The following is a 13,907-nucleotide window of genomic DNA, read 5'->3' on the forward strand; positions in this document are numbered from 1 at the left end:
GATTAAATGATCATTTAAATGTAGGCAATGCTATTACATAAAGTGAGTTTTCATGTTTATTTTGGAACAGTAATAAGATCCTCTCAGCTCAGAAAACCAAATTAAGAAATCTATCAAAACAGATCACCATTTGCTGACAGTGGCAGCAGAGCACATCTGTCAAATCTGCAGGGAAACATGACTGCATCTCGTAGCTTCCTGTAACTTCACTGTGGGGAGTATTTTACAAGCCCATACTCATGTTTAGCAGAGGAAACAACGAAACATTTCCCCCAGCCACACTAACTGTGGCTGTGATATCCTTAAATACAGAAGAGATCTCTGCTAAATGCAAGGAGAAGCAGCCCTCAGGCAACCACAGCTATGTAGTTTGGGAAATATTACATGAAGATTATACTAAATTTCTCAGACTGCAGGAGGAAGAACCTGTTACATAAGCAGGGAGCTGACTGGCTAATTCATATAAAAGTTTTTTTTAACGTTATACTGATGATCATCTTGAGGATAATTATAAGCCTTCTGGAAGGAAGAGAGTGACGTTATTAAGCTCACATAACTTCAGTTAGGTTCTTTTAGTTATTTCAGTCTGACAGCTCTATTTTGGTTTGGTACAGTTAGTTTAATACACATTTATGTACATGATCATTAGAAGTCAAAGCAAGAATCAGGCTGCAGGAACTCTTGTTTTTTTTATCTATGGGGTGGAAAAGTGACATCTTATAAGCGGCCACCTCAGCTAGGCTTATGCACTTGAATTGTGAGAGGTAAGAAAACAGAATTCAGTTTACTGAATCTGCAGTCTACTGACATCTAGTGGTGACATTTTACGCACTGTAACTTTAAGAATCTCTGGATCTTATTCACGAGTGATGAGAAGCTAGTAGAGAGGTGTTGCATCAGCACGTGTAGCGTTCAGATAGCTGCTCTGCTATGTGTTGGTACAGGGCATTGAAGATGATAACAGTGGGTGGATTATATTCTTAAACTTAGTTACAGCGCTTTCAGAAAGACATCTACTGTGATAAAGTCTACTCTCCACCGCTGTGTAATCAATTATTGTAAATGTAAATGTTATCAGGAAATGATCAGACAGGAGAGGGTTTTCAGGAAACACTGTTAAATGTTCAGTTTCTATGCCATATGTTAAAACAAGATCTAGAGTGTGATTAAAGTGGTGGGTGGGTTCTTTTACATTTTGAGAGAAACCAATTGAGTCTAATAACAGATTAAATGCCATGTTGAGGCTGTCATTTTTAGCATCTACATGGATGTTAAAATCACCCACAATAATTATTTTATCTGAGCTCAGAACTAAATCAGATATAAAGTCTGAGAAATCAGACAGAAACTCTGTGTAAGGCCCAGGTGGACGATAGATGATAACAAGTAAGACTGGTTTCTGAGTTTCACAGCTGGGGTGGACGAGGCTAAGCATCAGGCTTTCAAATGAATTAAAAGTCTGTCTGGGTCTTTGGTTGATTAATAGGCTGGTGTGAAAAATTGCTGCCACACCGCCCCCTCGGCCTGTGCTTCGAACACGAAGTTCACTTTTGTTGCTTATGGTCATTATAAAGCAAAGCAAACGTCGCCGATGTTTTACCTGATGGGTACATGGTAAATGGCCTGCATTTGTATAGCGCTTTTCTAGTCCATAGGACCCCAAAGCGCTTTACACTACATTCAGTCATTCACCCATCCACACACAGGCGATGGCAGCTACATTGTAGCCACAGCTGCCCTGGGGCGCACTGACAGAGGCGAGGCTGCCGGACACAGGCGCCACCGGGCCCTCTGACCACCACCAGTAGGCAAACACGGGGTTAGTATCTTGCCCAAGGATATTTGGCATGCAGCCAGGAGGCAGCCTGGGATCGAACCACCGACCTTCTGATTAGTGGCTGACCTGCTCTGCCACCTGAGCTACAGCCACAGTACAATGTTGCTGTTGAGGGGTTGCTGTGGATAGTGCTGGAGGGCAGGGCTGTGTTGATCTGAGACTGTAGACATTAAAAAGTCCATAGGAGAGATGGTAGCTGATTAAACAAGTGTCATGAGATAATAACAAAGTGCAAAGATTGGTGACAGCGCTTGGAACCATAAGGACACAAAAAACTGTGAGAAATAAATTAGGCTCTGCCTGTGAATCACTCTTTGCTTCTCTTCTTCCTTCCATCCCATCATTTCATATATCACTCTCCACTTGCTATCTGAGAACAAGGCACAACTTGCTATTGCAATAAACTATAATCTAATTATCCACACCTAACAACTCCTGCACTTAATCTATAATAAAATGATGACAGAAAAATGTTATAGCCCTGCCTTTAGTAGCCTCACACAGCTCCTGCTGTTTCCTCCTCATGTCCTTACCAGGCATGTCTGGACAATGTTATATCATGAGTAATATTTTTTTTAAAATCCATCTAAATAAAACACACACATGCACGCACACACAGTGACATTTTAGACCTTCTTCAGCAATGAGCAATGAGGAGGGGGGAAGAAATAAATATGAAATAATGTCATTATGATGATTCCATTTGTTTCACTATCCACTCTGTGCAGGGCAAAGCTTATTACATGTTTAAACTGTAGCGATACAATCATTTTACTGCTGTAAAATCCAACTTTTGTCTTATTTAAAATATAAATCTAATATAATCTGCTTCTTAATGTATTTTCTTTAAAATACAGAGTGTGTTTTTTAAAATATTATAATAATGCATAATTATGTGGACATGCATATTAGATCGTTTTTAGTGAAATATAATCCCTCCAGAAAGGCAGGAAAAGCCCGGAAACTTCCTTTAAAACTAAATATGTTCCCTGAAACGGTGACAGAGCTACAGACCCATGACAGCCTTACACAGGTAGCCAGCAGCTGTGACCAGCACTACTTGTGCAGTTAATAAAAGGACAGGTAATGTTTGTCGCGCTGTTGCACACACGCTCGTTTGTTTCAGTTCGTCAGTTGCAACAAGACATCTTACCAACGTGTACGTAATAAGCTGATACTCCTGGGTGCTATACACTACAGTGCACGCTGTGCACCTACTTACTGGTTTTGTCGCATCACTCTGTGTCTCTGAGTTAACTTGTGTTTCTCCTACAGCTCCGGACCGCTAAAAATGCGCGTGCTCTTTGTGAGCTCGTTCCCGGCTCGTAACCAGCGCGTTCTGCCGTCGAGGGCGATCATTGGTTAAATGTGATCATGTGACTGATGCAAGCCAGATCCTTTTATTTAGCAAAACTGTGATTACTAGTTAAATATTATTGTTGAGGGGCACAGACAGGACTCCGCACGCACACACACACACATAAAAAAATAAATAAATTATTTTTAAAAAAGTTGCCTCAACAAAAGGGCACTTTGGGCACCCATCGGGAAAGGGGCGGGTGCTCAAGCCCCTCTAGCCCCCCCCTCTGCACGTGCTTGCAGACAGTAGAATGATCCGGTACGGTAAGTTGGCTGCTAAGTTGTCAAAAGGTGTTAGGCAGTGAGCGTGCTTTGTCAGTGTCACAGTCAGAGCCACTCCTTAGTCATTATATCTGCTGTCAAAACACCGAGACGGCTGATAACGCTCAGGTCAAGGCTTTAAAAACAGGTCTTCACTGACCAGCAGGTAAAATCATGGTGCCTACTTGCATCTTCTAAAATACTCATGAGGCCATAGATCATCTATTATACTGAGCTCTAGGTAGAAACAGAATGTGGCAGAGGCTGAAAAACTGGGCTCAGCCTCAGACGTTAAACGAGGAGCTCAAACACGCACAGGGAACTTGGACGTGGGAGTCATTTAACACACAGAATCTGCTGTAACTACACAACAAACAGGCATGGTTAAATTCAGTTCAAGGCACTTTTGTCTACTTTCAGATTTCCCCTTATTTTGCCTGTACATTGAAGGTAGCCATGAGATTCTATAAAATGGCCTAAACACTCACTGCAGAGCAAATACATGTTTTGATACGACGGTTTTGTGTGCTGAAACTCCAGTGTGAAATCCAAAAGGCTGCCTGCCCAGAAATGGGATGTGTCTACTAAGAACAAGGGTGTCCAACTCCAGGCCTCACAGGCCGGTGTCCTGCAGGTTTTAGATCTCACCCTGGGTCAGCACTCCTGAGTCAAAAGATTAGTTCATTCCCAGGCCTCTGGAGAACTTCAAGACATGTTGAGGAGGTGATTTAGCCATTTAGATCAGCTGTGTTGGATCAAGGACACATCTAAAACCTGCAGGACACCGGCCCTCGAGGCCTGGAGTTGGACACCCTTGTTCTTAGTAGACCCATCCCATTTCTGGGCAGGCAGCCTTTTGGATTTGTCCTTGATCCAACACAGCTGATCTAAATGGCTAAATCACCTCCTCAACATGTCTTGAAGTTCTCCAGAGGCCTGGTAATGAACTAATCTTTTGACTCAGGAGTGCTGACCCAGGGTGAGATCTAAAACCTGCAGGACACCGGCCCTTGAGGCCTGGAGTTGGACACCCCTGACTTAGACCCTTCATAACTGCTTGTTCTTCTTATCTAGGGGAATTTTGCATTCAGCTACAGCATACTTTCAAATGCTAGTATATGTTGTAAAGGCAATAAAGGAAGTCCTACCATTGTATGTCACTCTGGGTTTAGTTAAACACAACACAAGGTGAAGATCCATCTCATCTGAGGCCAAAAACTTGGAGCACACAGGGCACTTGAAGCCTGGAAGAGAGAAAGACACCAGCAGTGAGTAAAACATGGAAGGTGGAAGATGAGAAAAAACGAATGTGCAACAGCATTAAAGTGGCAAACACTGAGTCTTTTCTTCTCTCCTCACTCAGCACAAGTTGGTGATGTGTTGTTGCATTTCATTTCCACTTTGCCCAGTGCTGTGAAAGAGACTGCGAACACTCTTTTTCTGCCCAGACTGGGTAGAATGCATTGCTACAGCCAGTTCTTGACTTTACTGCAAAGAAACCTGCACTAGCAGAAGATTTCACCTAATAACGCATCACCAGACACGTTTCTGCACTAGATGACCAGTGTGTTAGAGCACACTGTGATGGTCGGTGCACCTGATTATTAAAGAGGGGGTTGTAATCTTTCAGCAGTGACATATAGTTTCATACATTTGATTTATTTCTGTGCACAGACTGCTAGTTTTCATTACATCACTGCTCCCACCCAGGATTTAGTCCAACCTAAATTATTGCACAGACATACAGACATCACTGTTAGACTTTTACAGATATTTAAAGGCCATCCTTTACAAACACAGTAATAATACTGAGTTGTGGGAGTGACCTGTTTTTTTCTTGTTATTGCTTTTCAGTTGCGGTACCAGAATGCTGCAGCATCATATTGTGGATGTATGAGTGCTGTTTATCTTTCTCTGAAAACAGAAACAAAGGTTTGATAAGACTGAAGTTTCCTGGCGCGAACACTAAAGCGGTAAGCTGAGAGGAACAGAAATGCTATTTAGAGCTCAGGAGAAAAGCACAGTTACTGTAGGTGATAACTCAACAGATAAATGAGTCGCAAGAGCCACACATGTATTTCAGTAATAACCCCCACTTAATAATAATAATAATAATAATAATAATCATAATATTGATGGAACAAAACACTATTTGAAATAGCGAGGCCAATTGTTTGTTTGAGCCATGCACCGAAGACATTTGAGTGTGAGATTAAAGGATGTACACGAGGAAAGAGTTGCTTTGCGTCACTTTGTGTGATTGGGTGAATGAGGCATGTTGTATACAGTGCTTTGAGTAGAGTAGAAAAGCGCTTTATAAGAATCAGCCCATTTACGATACGAGATTGTTTAATTATTAAGTAGCCCTAAATATCTATTCTCAGTTTAAACTGTGGCTTTCACATGTGACGACGGCATTTGTAATTTGTAAAAAAAGGGCAGCAAGGTGAGAGAAAAGCTAAAGCTGTGCTGGACTTGCAGCCCTGCTCTGTTTCCCCCAGTGTGAATGTAACACCAACGGAAGTTCAACTGAAGATTGGCTAAACTTCTGTGTAATATCACATGGCACCATGAGATAAGATGGTGCAGAATCAAAGAAATGTTTCTTTATCCATGAAAGTGGTTACATGGTGGCTTGGCAAAAAGCCAAAGGCCAATTAGGAAATATATATAATTCCCCTCTTGCCCTCTTCAAGCTCGGGTCCTCTACCAGAGGCCTGGGAGTTTGGGGGTCCTGCGCAGTATCTTAGCTGTTCCTAGGACTGCGCTCTTCTGGACAGAGATCTCACATGTTATTCCAGGGATCTGCTGAAGCCACTCGCCCAGCCTGAGGGTCACTACCCCGAGTTCTCCGATTACCACGGGGACCACTGTCACCTTCATCCTCCACATCTTCTCGGGTTCTTCTGTCAGCTCTTGGTATACAGGACTTTCCTAACTCTCTGCAGGTATTTGGTGGTTGCAGCTTTCCTAGCAGCCTGTTCGTGGTTCCCATTTGCCTGTGGGATTCCCAGGTACTTGTAGCTGTCCTCAGTGTCTGCAATGTTGCCTTCTGGTAGTTCGATCCCCTCACTTCTGCCTACCTTTCCTCGCTTTGTTACCATCCAACTACACTTCTCCAGTGTGAATGACATCCAATGCCATTGCTGTAGGTCCTAGTGGTGTGCATGCGGGAATCGATGTCTCGGGTATGGGCAGCTTGCAGGTTCCCTTAGTACTGCCTTGCTCTTGGCCTCTAGTCTCCTTCTCCGTGGGGGGTACTCCTCCTTGTGGCTGTTCATCTTGTAGCCATTCATCACTGCTGCCATAGTGTAGATCAGCTGATTAGTCTCAGTGATGGTCGCAGTAAGGATTGTCCGTGATGCTGCATTCACATCTTCTAGTAGACCTTCAGAGAGTACGTCACGTAGCCTTGGTAATTGGCTACGGAGGGTCCAGGCTTCCAGCTTCGCCATGAGCCTATCTTTCAGTACTTGGGACTTGGTACCCAATCTCGAGTGGGGGTGATATTATCACTCCCCCTAACCTGATGTCCTTGCTCCCCCTTGCTGTAGCATTTGTGTTGCCCCTCAATGATCTGAATGTTGGAACACAGTGTTTTGCGGTCGGTCTCTGGGCACAGAGGATTCCAGAGTTGATGGGATTATTTTTATGTGGTGTATACAAATGCCAGGTGACTTCTGCTGCAATCAAACTTCCCCTCTGGGACAAATAAATGTCATTTATGTGCAATATGTGAACTGTATAGCAGTGACAGCAGTGTTTACACACAGACAGCCATGGATTCAATCACTAAATGTATTAATAAATGATTAATCAGAGACAGTTGGAGGCAGATAATTACATAAATTATGCTGCATACTGTACATCACACTCCCCACATCCAGTAATTATCCCTTTGTTCCGACGTCCATCACAATCTTGCTGTCACAATCTCAGCGGAGACAGCAAATTCTGCAGTTTCCTGTCACATTGCAGATTTCCTCCTCCACTATCCATCAGCAGTTCTGCAGCAGGGGGCAGAGTGTGACATATCACAGCCAGGTGTGTGTGTGTTTGGAGCTTCCTACAATGTTAAAATCTGTGCAAAGGATAAATGGATTAAGGCAGGCAAAAAAGAACACTGTTTGCCTGACCTCACAACACATGCACAGTGTCATCTTTTAAGACCTGCTGGCCATATGCTGACAATTAGGCATGTACAGTCTAGGTGTGTCTATCTGAAATGGAGAAATGCGGATGGATCCAGCTCTGCACGGCTCCACCGCTCATTCTGAAAAATGCTCAAAGCCCGAGCTGAGCCCTCTCTGTGAGGCTGCGATGACTCATCCGCTACTCTATATGGGCTGCTCTCTCCACTACATTAAATTGCTGCACATGTCCTCGTGCGTGTCTTTCTGAGGTCATACCTGCTGTTGGTCGCATTAAAACTCTCAAACAATATGCCTCCTAGTATGAGGCGCACACACTGAAATAATGACATGAGTGTTATTTATAACCCCGTCCGATCTGCATCTTTTACTTTCCTGTAAAGTGCTGCAGTCAACAAAGTCACATGATGTGAAACATCTGTTTCCTCCAGATAGGAAGTTTGAAATTTCTGAATTCCCCAAAACAAACCAGAAGAGAAGTAGAATTTACATATATATATGTATATATGAAAAATCATCATCATCAAAGGGTGTAAAACAGCTCTAACACGTTGTTTCTGCATGCTGCTCCTGCTTAAAGCCACAGCACAACACTGCTGTAATACGGATGCCTGTAAATGTTAGTTTGTATGCTTTTTTCTTTCACTATCGTACGATATGTTTGGGGAAACTGTTCGACTGCTTTCTCTGATGAAACCCTCAAACTTCAGCTACTTTTCCTCTTTAGTTCAAATAAGACTGGATGACTTTGATCTTGAACACCCCCCCCCCCCCCCCCCACCCACCCACCCACCCACTGTGAAATATTTTACAGTGGACCCATTAGGCTTTACCTTTTTTGTTACTTTCACAGAGGTGGATGTTCATATTAAACATGGCAACATTTCAAATAATAAAGCCAGTGTACAATAATCCCTGTGAGCTCAGGCTTCACTGTTTTTTCTACTCTTGACTCTCTGTGATGTCAGAGAGAGGATAGCCTTAATCAGCTTTGTGTATCTTCTGTTATAAAGTCCTGATCTGTTACTAGTGTTTATTTAAAAGGTTGCATTTGTCACTGTGAGGAAGCTGCTTTATATTTAAGGCAACATCAGGCTTGACAGAAAAAATGCTCAAATAACTTTAAATAAATCCACCCAAGAGTCTTTATTTTCTGAATTTGTGCATTTACCTTATTGACTTAATAGATTTGCTCTTGTGTTATCACAGCTCAGTGTTTCTCCTGTAGCTGCTCTCCCTCATGTATGTGAGGTGAAATATGCCAGGTGAGGTCAAAAACCGACCAAATGTTAAGTTACACTGGCTGCAGTTAAGGTGTTGTCAGAGCTTTGCAGTTGTGTCATTTGACTTGACCACAAACATACAGTGGCTTGCAAAAGTATTGGGCCCCCTTGAACTTTCCCACATTTTGTCTCATTACAGCCACAAACATGAATCAATTTTATTGGAATTCCACGTGAAAGACCAACACAAAGTGGTGCACACGTGAGAAGTGGAACAAAAATCAGACATGATTCCAAACATTTTTTACAAATAAATAACTGCAAAGTGGGGTGTGTGTAATTATTCAGCCCCCTGAGTCAATACCTTTTGCTGCAGTTCCAGCTGCCAGTCTTTTAGGGTCTGTCTCTACCAGCTTTGCACATCTACAGACTGTAGATGTGCAAATCTTTGCCCATTCTTCTTTGCAAATCAGCTCCAGCTCAGTCAGATTAGATGGACAGCGTTTGTGAACAGCCGTTTTCAGATCTTGCCACAGATTCTCGATTGGATTTAGATCTGGACTTTGACTGGGCCATTCTAACACATGGATGTGTTTTGTTTTAAACCACCCCATTGTTTCCTGGCTTTATGTTTAGGGTCGTTGTCCTGCTGGAAGGTGAACCTCCGCCCCGCTCTCAAGTCTTTCGCAGACTCCAAGAGGCTTTCTTCCAAGATTGCCCTGTGTTTGGCTCCATCCATCTTCCCATCAACTCTGACCAGCTTCCCTGTCCCTGCTGAAGAGAAGCCCCCCCAGAGCACGATGCTGCCACCACCATATCTGACAGTGGGGATGGTGTGTTCAGAGTGATGTGCAGTGTTAGTTTTCCACACATAGCGTTTTGCATTTTGGTCTCATCTGACCAGAGCAGCTTCTTCCACATGTTTGCTGTGTCCCCCACATGGCTTGTGGCAAACTGCAAACGGGACTTCTTCTGGTTTTCTGTTAACAATGGCTTTCTTCTTGCCACTCTTCCATAAAGGCCAACTTTGTGCAGTGCATGACTAATAGTTGTCCTATGGACAGATTCCCCCACCTGAGCTGTAGATCTCTGCAGCTCGTCCAGAGTCACCATGGGCCTCTTGGCTGCATTTCTGATCAGCGCTCTCCTTGTTCGGCCTGTGAGTTTAGGTGGACGGCCTTGTCTTGGTAGGTTTACAGTTGTGCCATACTCCTTCCATTTCTGAATGATGGCTTGAACAGTGCTCCGTGGGATGTTCAAGGCTTGGGAAATCTTTTTGTAGCCTAAGCCTGCTTTAGATTTCTCAATAACTTTATCCCTGACCTGTCTGCTGTGTTCTTTGGACTTCATGGTGTTATTGCTCCCAATATTCTCTTAGACAACCTCTGAGGCCGTCACAGAGCAGCTGTATTTGTACTGACATTAGATTACACACAGGTGCACCGTTTAGTCATTAGCACTCATCAGGCAACGTCTATGTGCAACTGACTGCACTCAGACTAAAGAGGGCTGAATAATTACACACACCCCACTTTGCAGTTATTTATTTGTAAAAAATGTTTGAAATCATGTCTGATTTTCGTTCCACTTCTCACGTGTGCACCACTTTGTGTTGGTCTTTCATGTGGAATTCCAATAACATTGATTCATGTTTGTGGCTGTAATGAGACAAAATGTGGGAAAGTTCAAGGGGACCGAATACTTTTGCAAGGCGCTGTATAAAGTAAAAGCTGTTATTTTCTGCTGATCCTTATCTATTAGCTTCCTTCCCACTAACAACTGCTGTGTGACATTATGGTGGGCATTCCAGCTGTGACCCCTGAAGCTGTTGTTTTGTTTGTTGGCACAGGCCAATCAAAAAACTAAGTTTTAAGGGGAGAGAAGCTCAAACTGCTTTTTTGAGGCAGGGAATGAATTCTGCGGTTTTTTTACTGTACGTGGAAATGAACTGTCTCCTTTTATTATTTCATTATATGGACAATGCTCCTGTGGACACATTTGCAAAGAGGACATGTAAAGGCATATAACGCTACCTATGATACAACTTTCAAACTTTTATGTGCATGTATATTTGTCCAACTAACCATCTAGCACTGCACGGCTCTCTTAAGCTCACCTGCCAAAGTCTTTCAATCAGGTTGAGGTCTGGCCTTTGACTGAGCCACTGTAACATCTTGATACCGTAGCTTGTTTGTGGATCACTGTCCTGCTGCCTAACCCAGTTTGGTCAAGCTTTAGCTTTTGGACAGATGGCCTCACATTTGGGTCTAGAAAAGTTTGGCATACAGTTGATGGTCAACTCACTGACTGCAAGTTGCCCAGGTCATAAATCCTTACCCCTGCACCACCATGGTCTACACCTGGTATGAGGGCTTTGTGTTGTTTGTTGTCTCTAATTGTGACGCTCTGCCTTATAACCAAATAGCTCAACACATAAAACTCATTGGTATAAAAAGATAAAAATATGAAATTGGGGTAATGACATTCATAGCATCCTTTCTTAGATCACCATATGTAAATATGAGCACTGGAAGTATCCTTGGGCAAGATGCTCTCTCATCCTCTCTCCAAGTTTTCTCTCAATCTTTTTCTCCAATGCATCCATCAGAGTATGAATGTGTATGAAGGTTAGCTAGAAAGGGCTTAAACAGAAAAATGAGGTAAGCTTAATAAACAGCTTTGGGTGCTCAGGTAGAGTAGGACCATATCTATGTATTTTTTTACCCAGCATCTGAGCTGACAACTGTATACAAATATCTGTAATGGTCAACAGGTTAGCCTTTTTCACTGAAATAGTTATGAGTCTCATGGTATAAAAGAAAAGGTTAAATGGCAACAAAAGTCGCAGGCTCCTGCGCTTCATAATAAAGACATAAATGGTATCTAGTGACAGAGTTTTATTTGCAGAAACACAAAAAGAATCTGCTTTCCTGACGCACATAAAGGTAAATAAATGTAAAATAAAGGGCAACCTCTTTTACTTCACCATTCTCTGGGCTCACTGACACACCTACAAGAATAAAGCAAACAGGACTGATATTAATTAGCCTGTTAACCTGCTTAAATATTTTCAGGACACACCACTGTAAATAATGTATTTATATTTGTAAATGTCCACATTTGGTGTTCAGTGAATTAAAATTAGCAGGTTGAAAAGGGCTAAAAGCAGTATGTTAAAATGCATCAGATAAAACTGGGTTTGTGCCTTACTCACGTCGTCCTTGCTGGTTTTAGTTGCCACTACATGAGCTCACCTCATGTCATATCATTTGGAGAAGGACCTGCTCTAGCTGTTTCTCACATTTTGTGTGTTTCTTGGTGTTAGGTTGTGTGAATTTGATGAATACAGTGTTACAGATGACACTAGCTCATTGTTTTTAACAACTGTTAGTTTTGCTGTGCTCACCGTTCTTTTGATAGAAATTTGTTAACAGCCAACTTCCCTCAGTTGCTTTATTTCATATGAGTTTGCTTTCTTAGAGAAAGACATGAGTCACAGTGCACATCAGCATGTCGGCTAGAATAAATTCATAACACCTAAACGCCAGTCCAGCTCCGGATGGACTAAACCAACCTGGGTAAAAATGAGTGTCTCCACTACTTCTTGGAATTAAAGTTCATTTACACGACTGATTTATTGCGGAAACTTCATTATGACACTAATTACTTTGAAATGAAAAATGAAAACAAAACCAAATTTTTCATTCTAGGCTTGCAAGGGCCCTTCCCACCATTGGGGCCCCGGGTAATCAGTTCCACTTTTGTCGCCACTTTAATGTTACGAAGGTTAATGTTATGAGGGCTTGTGGTGAGTGAGGGAGCAGACTGGACTGAAGTCCAAAGACTACCATGAAAAGCTGCGAGCCAGCAGCTTCTTGGCTACAGACTCAAAACTTCACGCACTGTTACCCAGAATGCTTCACACTTTTGACTATATAAGCACCATATCTTTGTTCCCATCTAATCTGCTGTTTGGAGAGCATCCCTGAGCCCTGTGTTCATTACCCACTGTCCTTAACTCGGCTCTCCTGTAGTCCCTGTGTCAGCACATCTTGCACACCATGCTATTAAAAGGGATTTATGAATCGGCATTTTATTGATCACTTCACTGATTGTCCAACCGGTGTGGCTGCACTTCAGTAGCCCAGCTCATTGTACACAAACGCCTTCCATGAATCCATCAGCATATGCATGAACACCACTGCTCACAATCCTTTTAATATTAACGTCAGGTTTTCCAGAGCTAGGCAGATTCTTAAGCTGAGAACTGGCAGGGATAAGAAACTGGTAATCAATCATGACCAAGTAAATCCCCTTTGTCTTTTTTCACTGCTCTTCTTTGCCACCTGAACTGACAGTTTGGGGAATGAGGCCAGCATACAGATTCATAAATACATAGAACCTAAGGCTCGTGAACCAAGGCCAGAGAAAAGGTCTGCACTCGATAGTTTGATTTGGATCCACTGAGGTGTTGTACACAGGCAAGATTACAAAAATGGTTTGTTTAAACACTTATGGGCCCGGCTGTACAACACAGAGACCGCTCTCTAACATCACTCTGTGATCACAAGCAGCCTGAATTCCACAGAGATTACAAACTTTAAATTAGCTTTTTTTTTGATTTTTGCTTTTTATGGACACAGTTGCAAAACTGTTTGACTGCACCATGAATTTTGGTGATTTAACTTGCACAGAAAGTGCATTTCAAGGAACGAGCAGCAATTACAAAAACAAAAAGGAAGGAAACAATATTAGCCTTGTGAGCTCCTTCATGCTGTTAACATTAATACAGATCTAGTTGCACTGACATATGATAATCACCTGCTGTTTTGCCCATCTCCTCATTGCAGTAACCATCCTCAGTAATGGAAACATACTTGACTGAAATAATACTTCTGCATGAATCAATAATGAAATAACTGAATGAGGAACTTACGCCGGCTCCAAGTAACAAAGTAGCTACAGGCAGTCTGCATAAGACAGGCTTTGATTCTCTCTTGGCCAACAAATACTCAGATCGTTTGAAACCTTGGGTTTATGTCTGTGGAAGTTCTCAGTCATCCAGGTCATGATAGT

General features: G+C 42.5%; 1 protein-coding gene across 1 annotated transcript in view; it reads right to left on the reverse strand.

Moving 5' to 3' along the window:
* znrf2b (zinc and ring finger 2b) overlaps positions 1–13,907 on the reverse strand; it is a 51,743-nt gene that overhangs the window by 13,222 nt on the left and 24,614 nt on the right. The window contains exon 2 of the mRNA XM_085366112.1: positions 4,606–4,701. Within this exon, the coding sequence (XP_085222238.1) occupies positions 4,606–4,701 (96 nt within the window). The remainder of the gene's footprint in view (positions 1–4,605; positions 4,702–13,907) is intronic.

This window comes from Diplotaxodon limnothrissa, linkage group LG11 (assembly GCF_057381915.1).
Source record: "Diplotaxodon limnothrissa isolate DT_005_m linkage group LG11, D_limnothrissa_male_GT1.1, whole genome shotgun sequence".
Classification (NCBI taxonomy): domain Eukaryota; kingdom Metazoa; phylum Chordata; class Actinopteri; order Cichliformes; family Cichlidae; genus Diplotaxodon; species Diplotaxodon limnothrissa.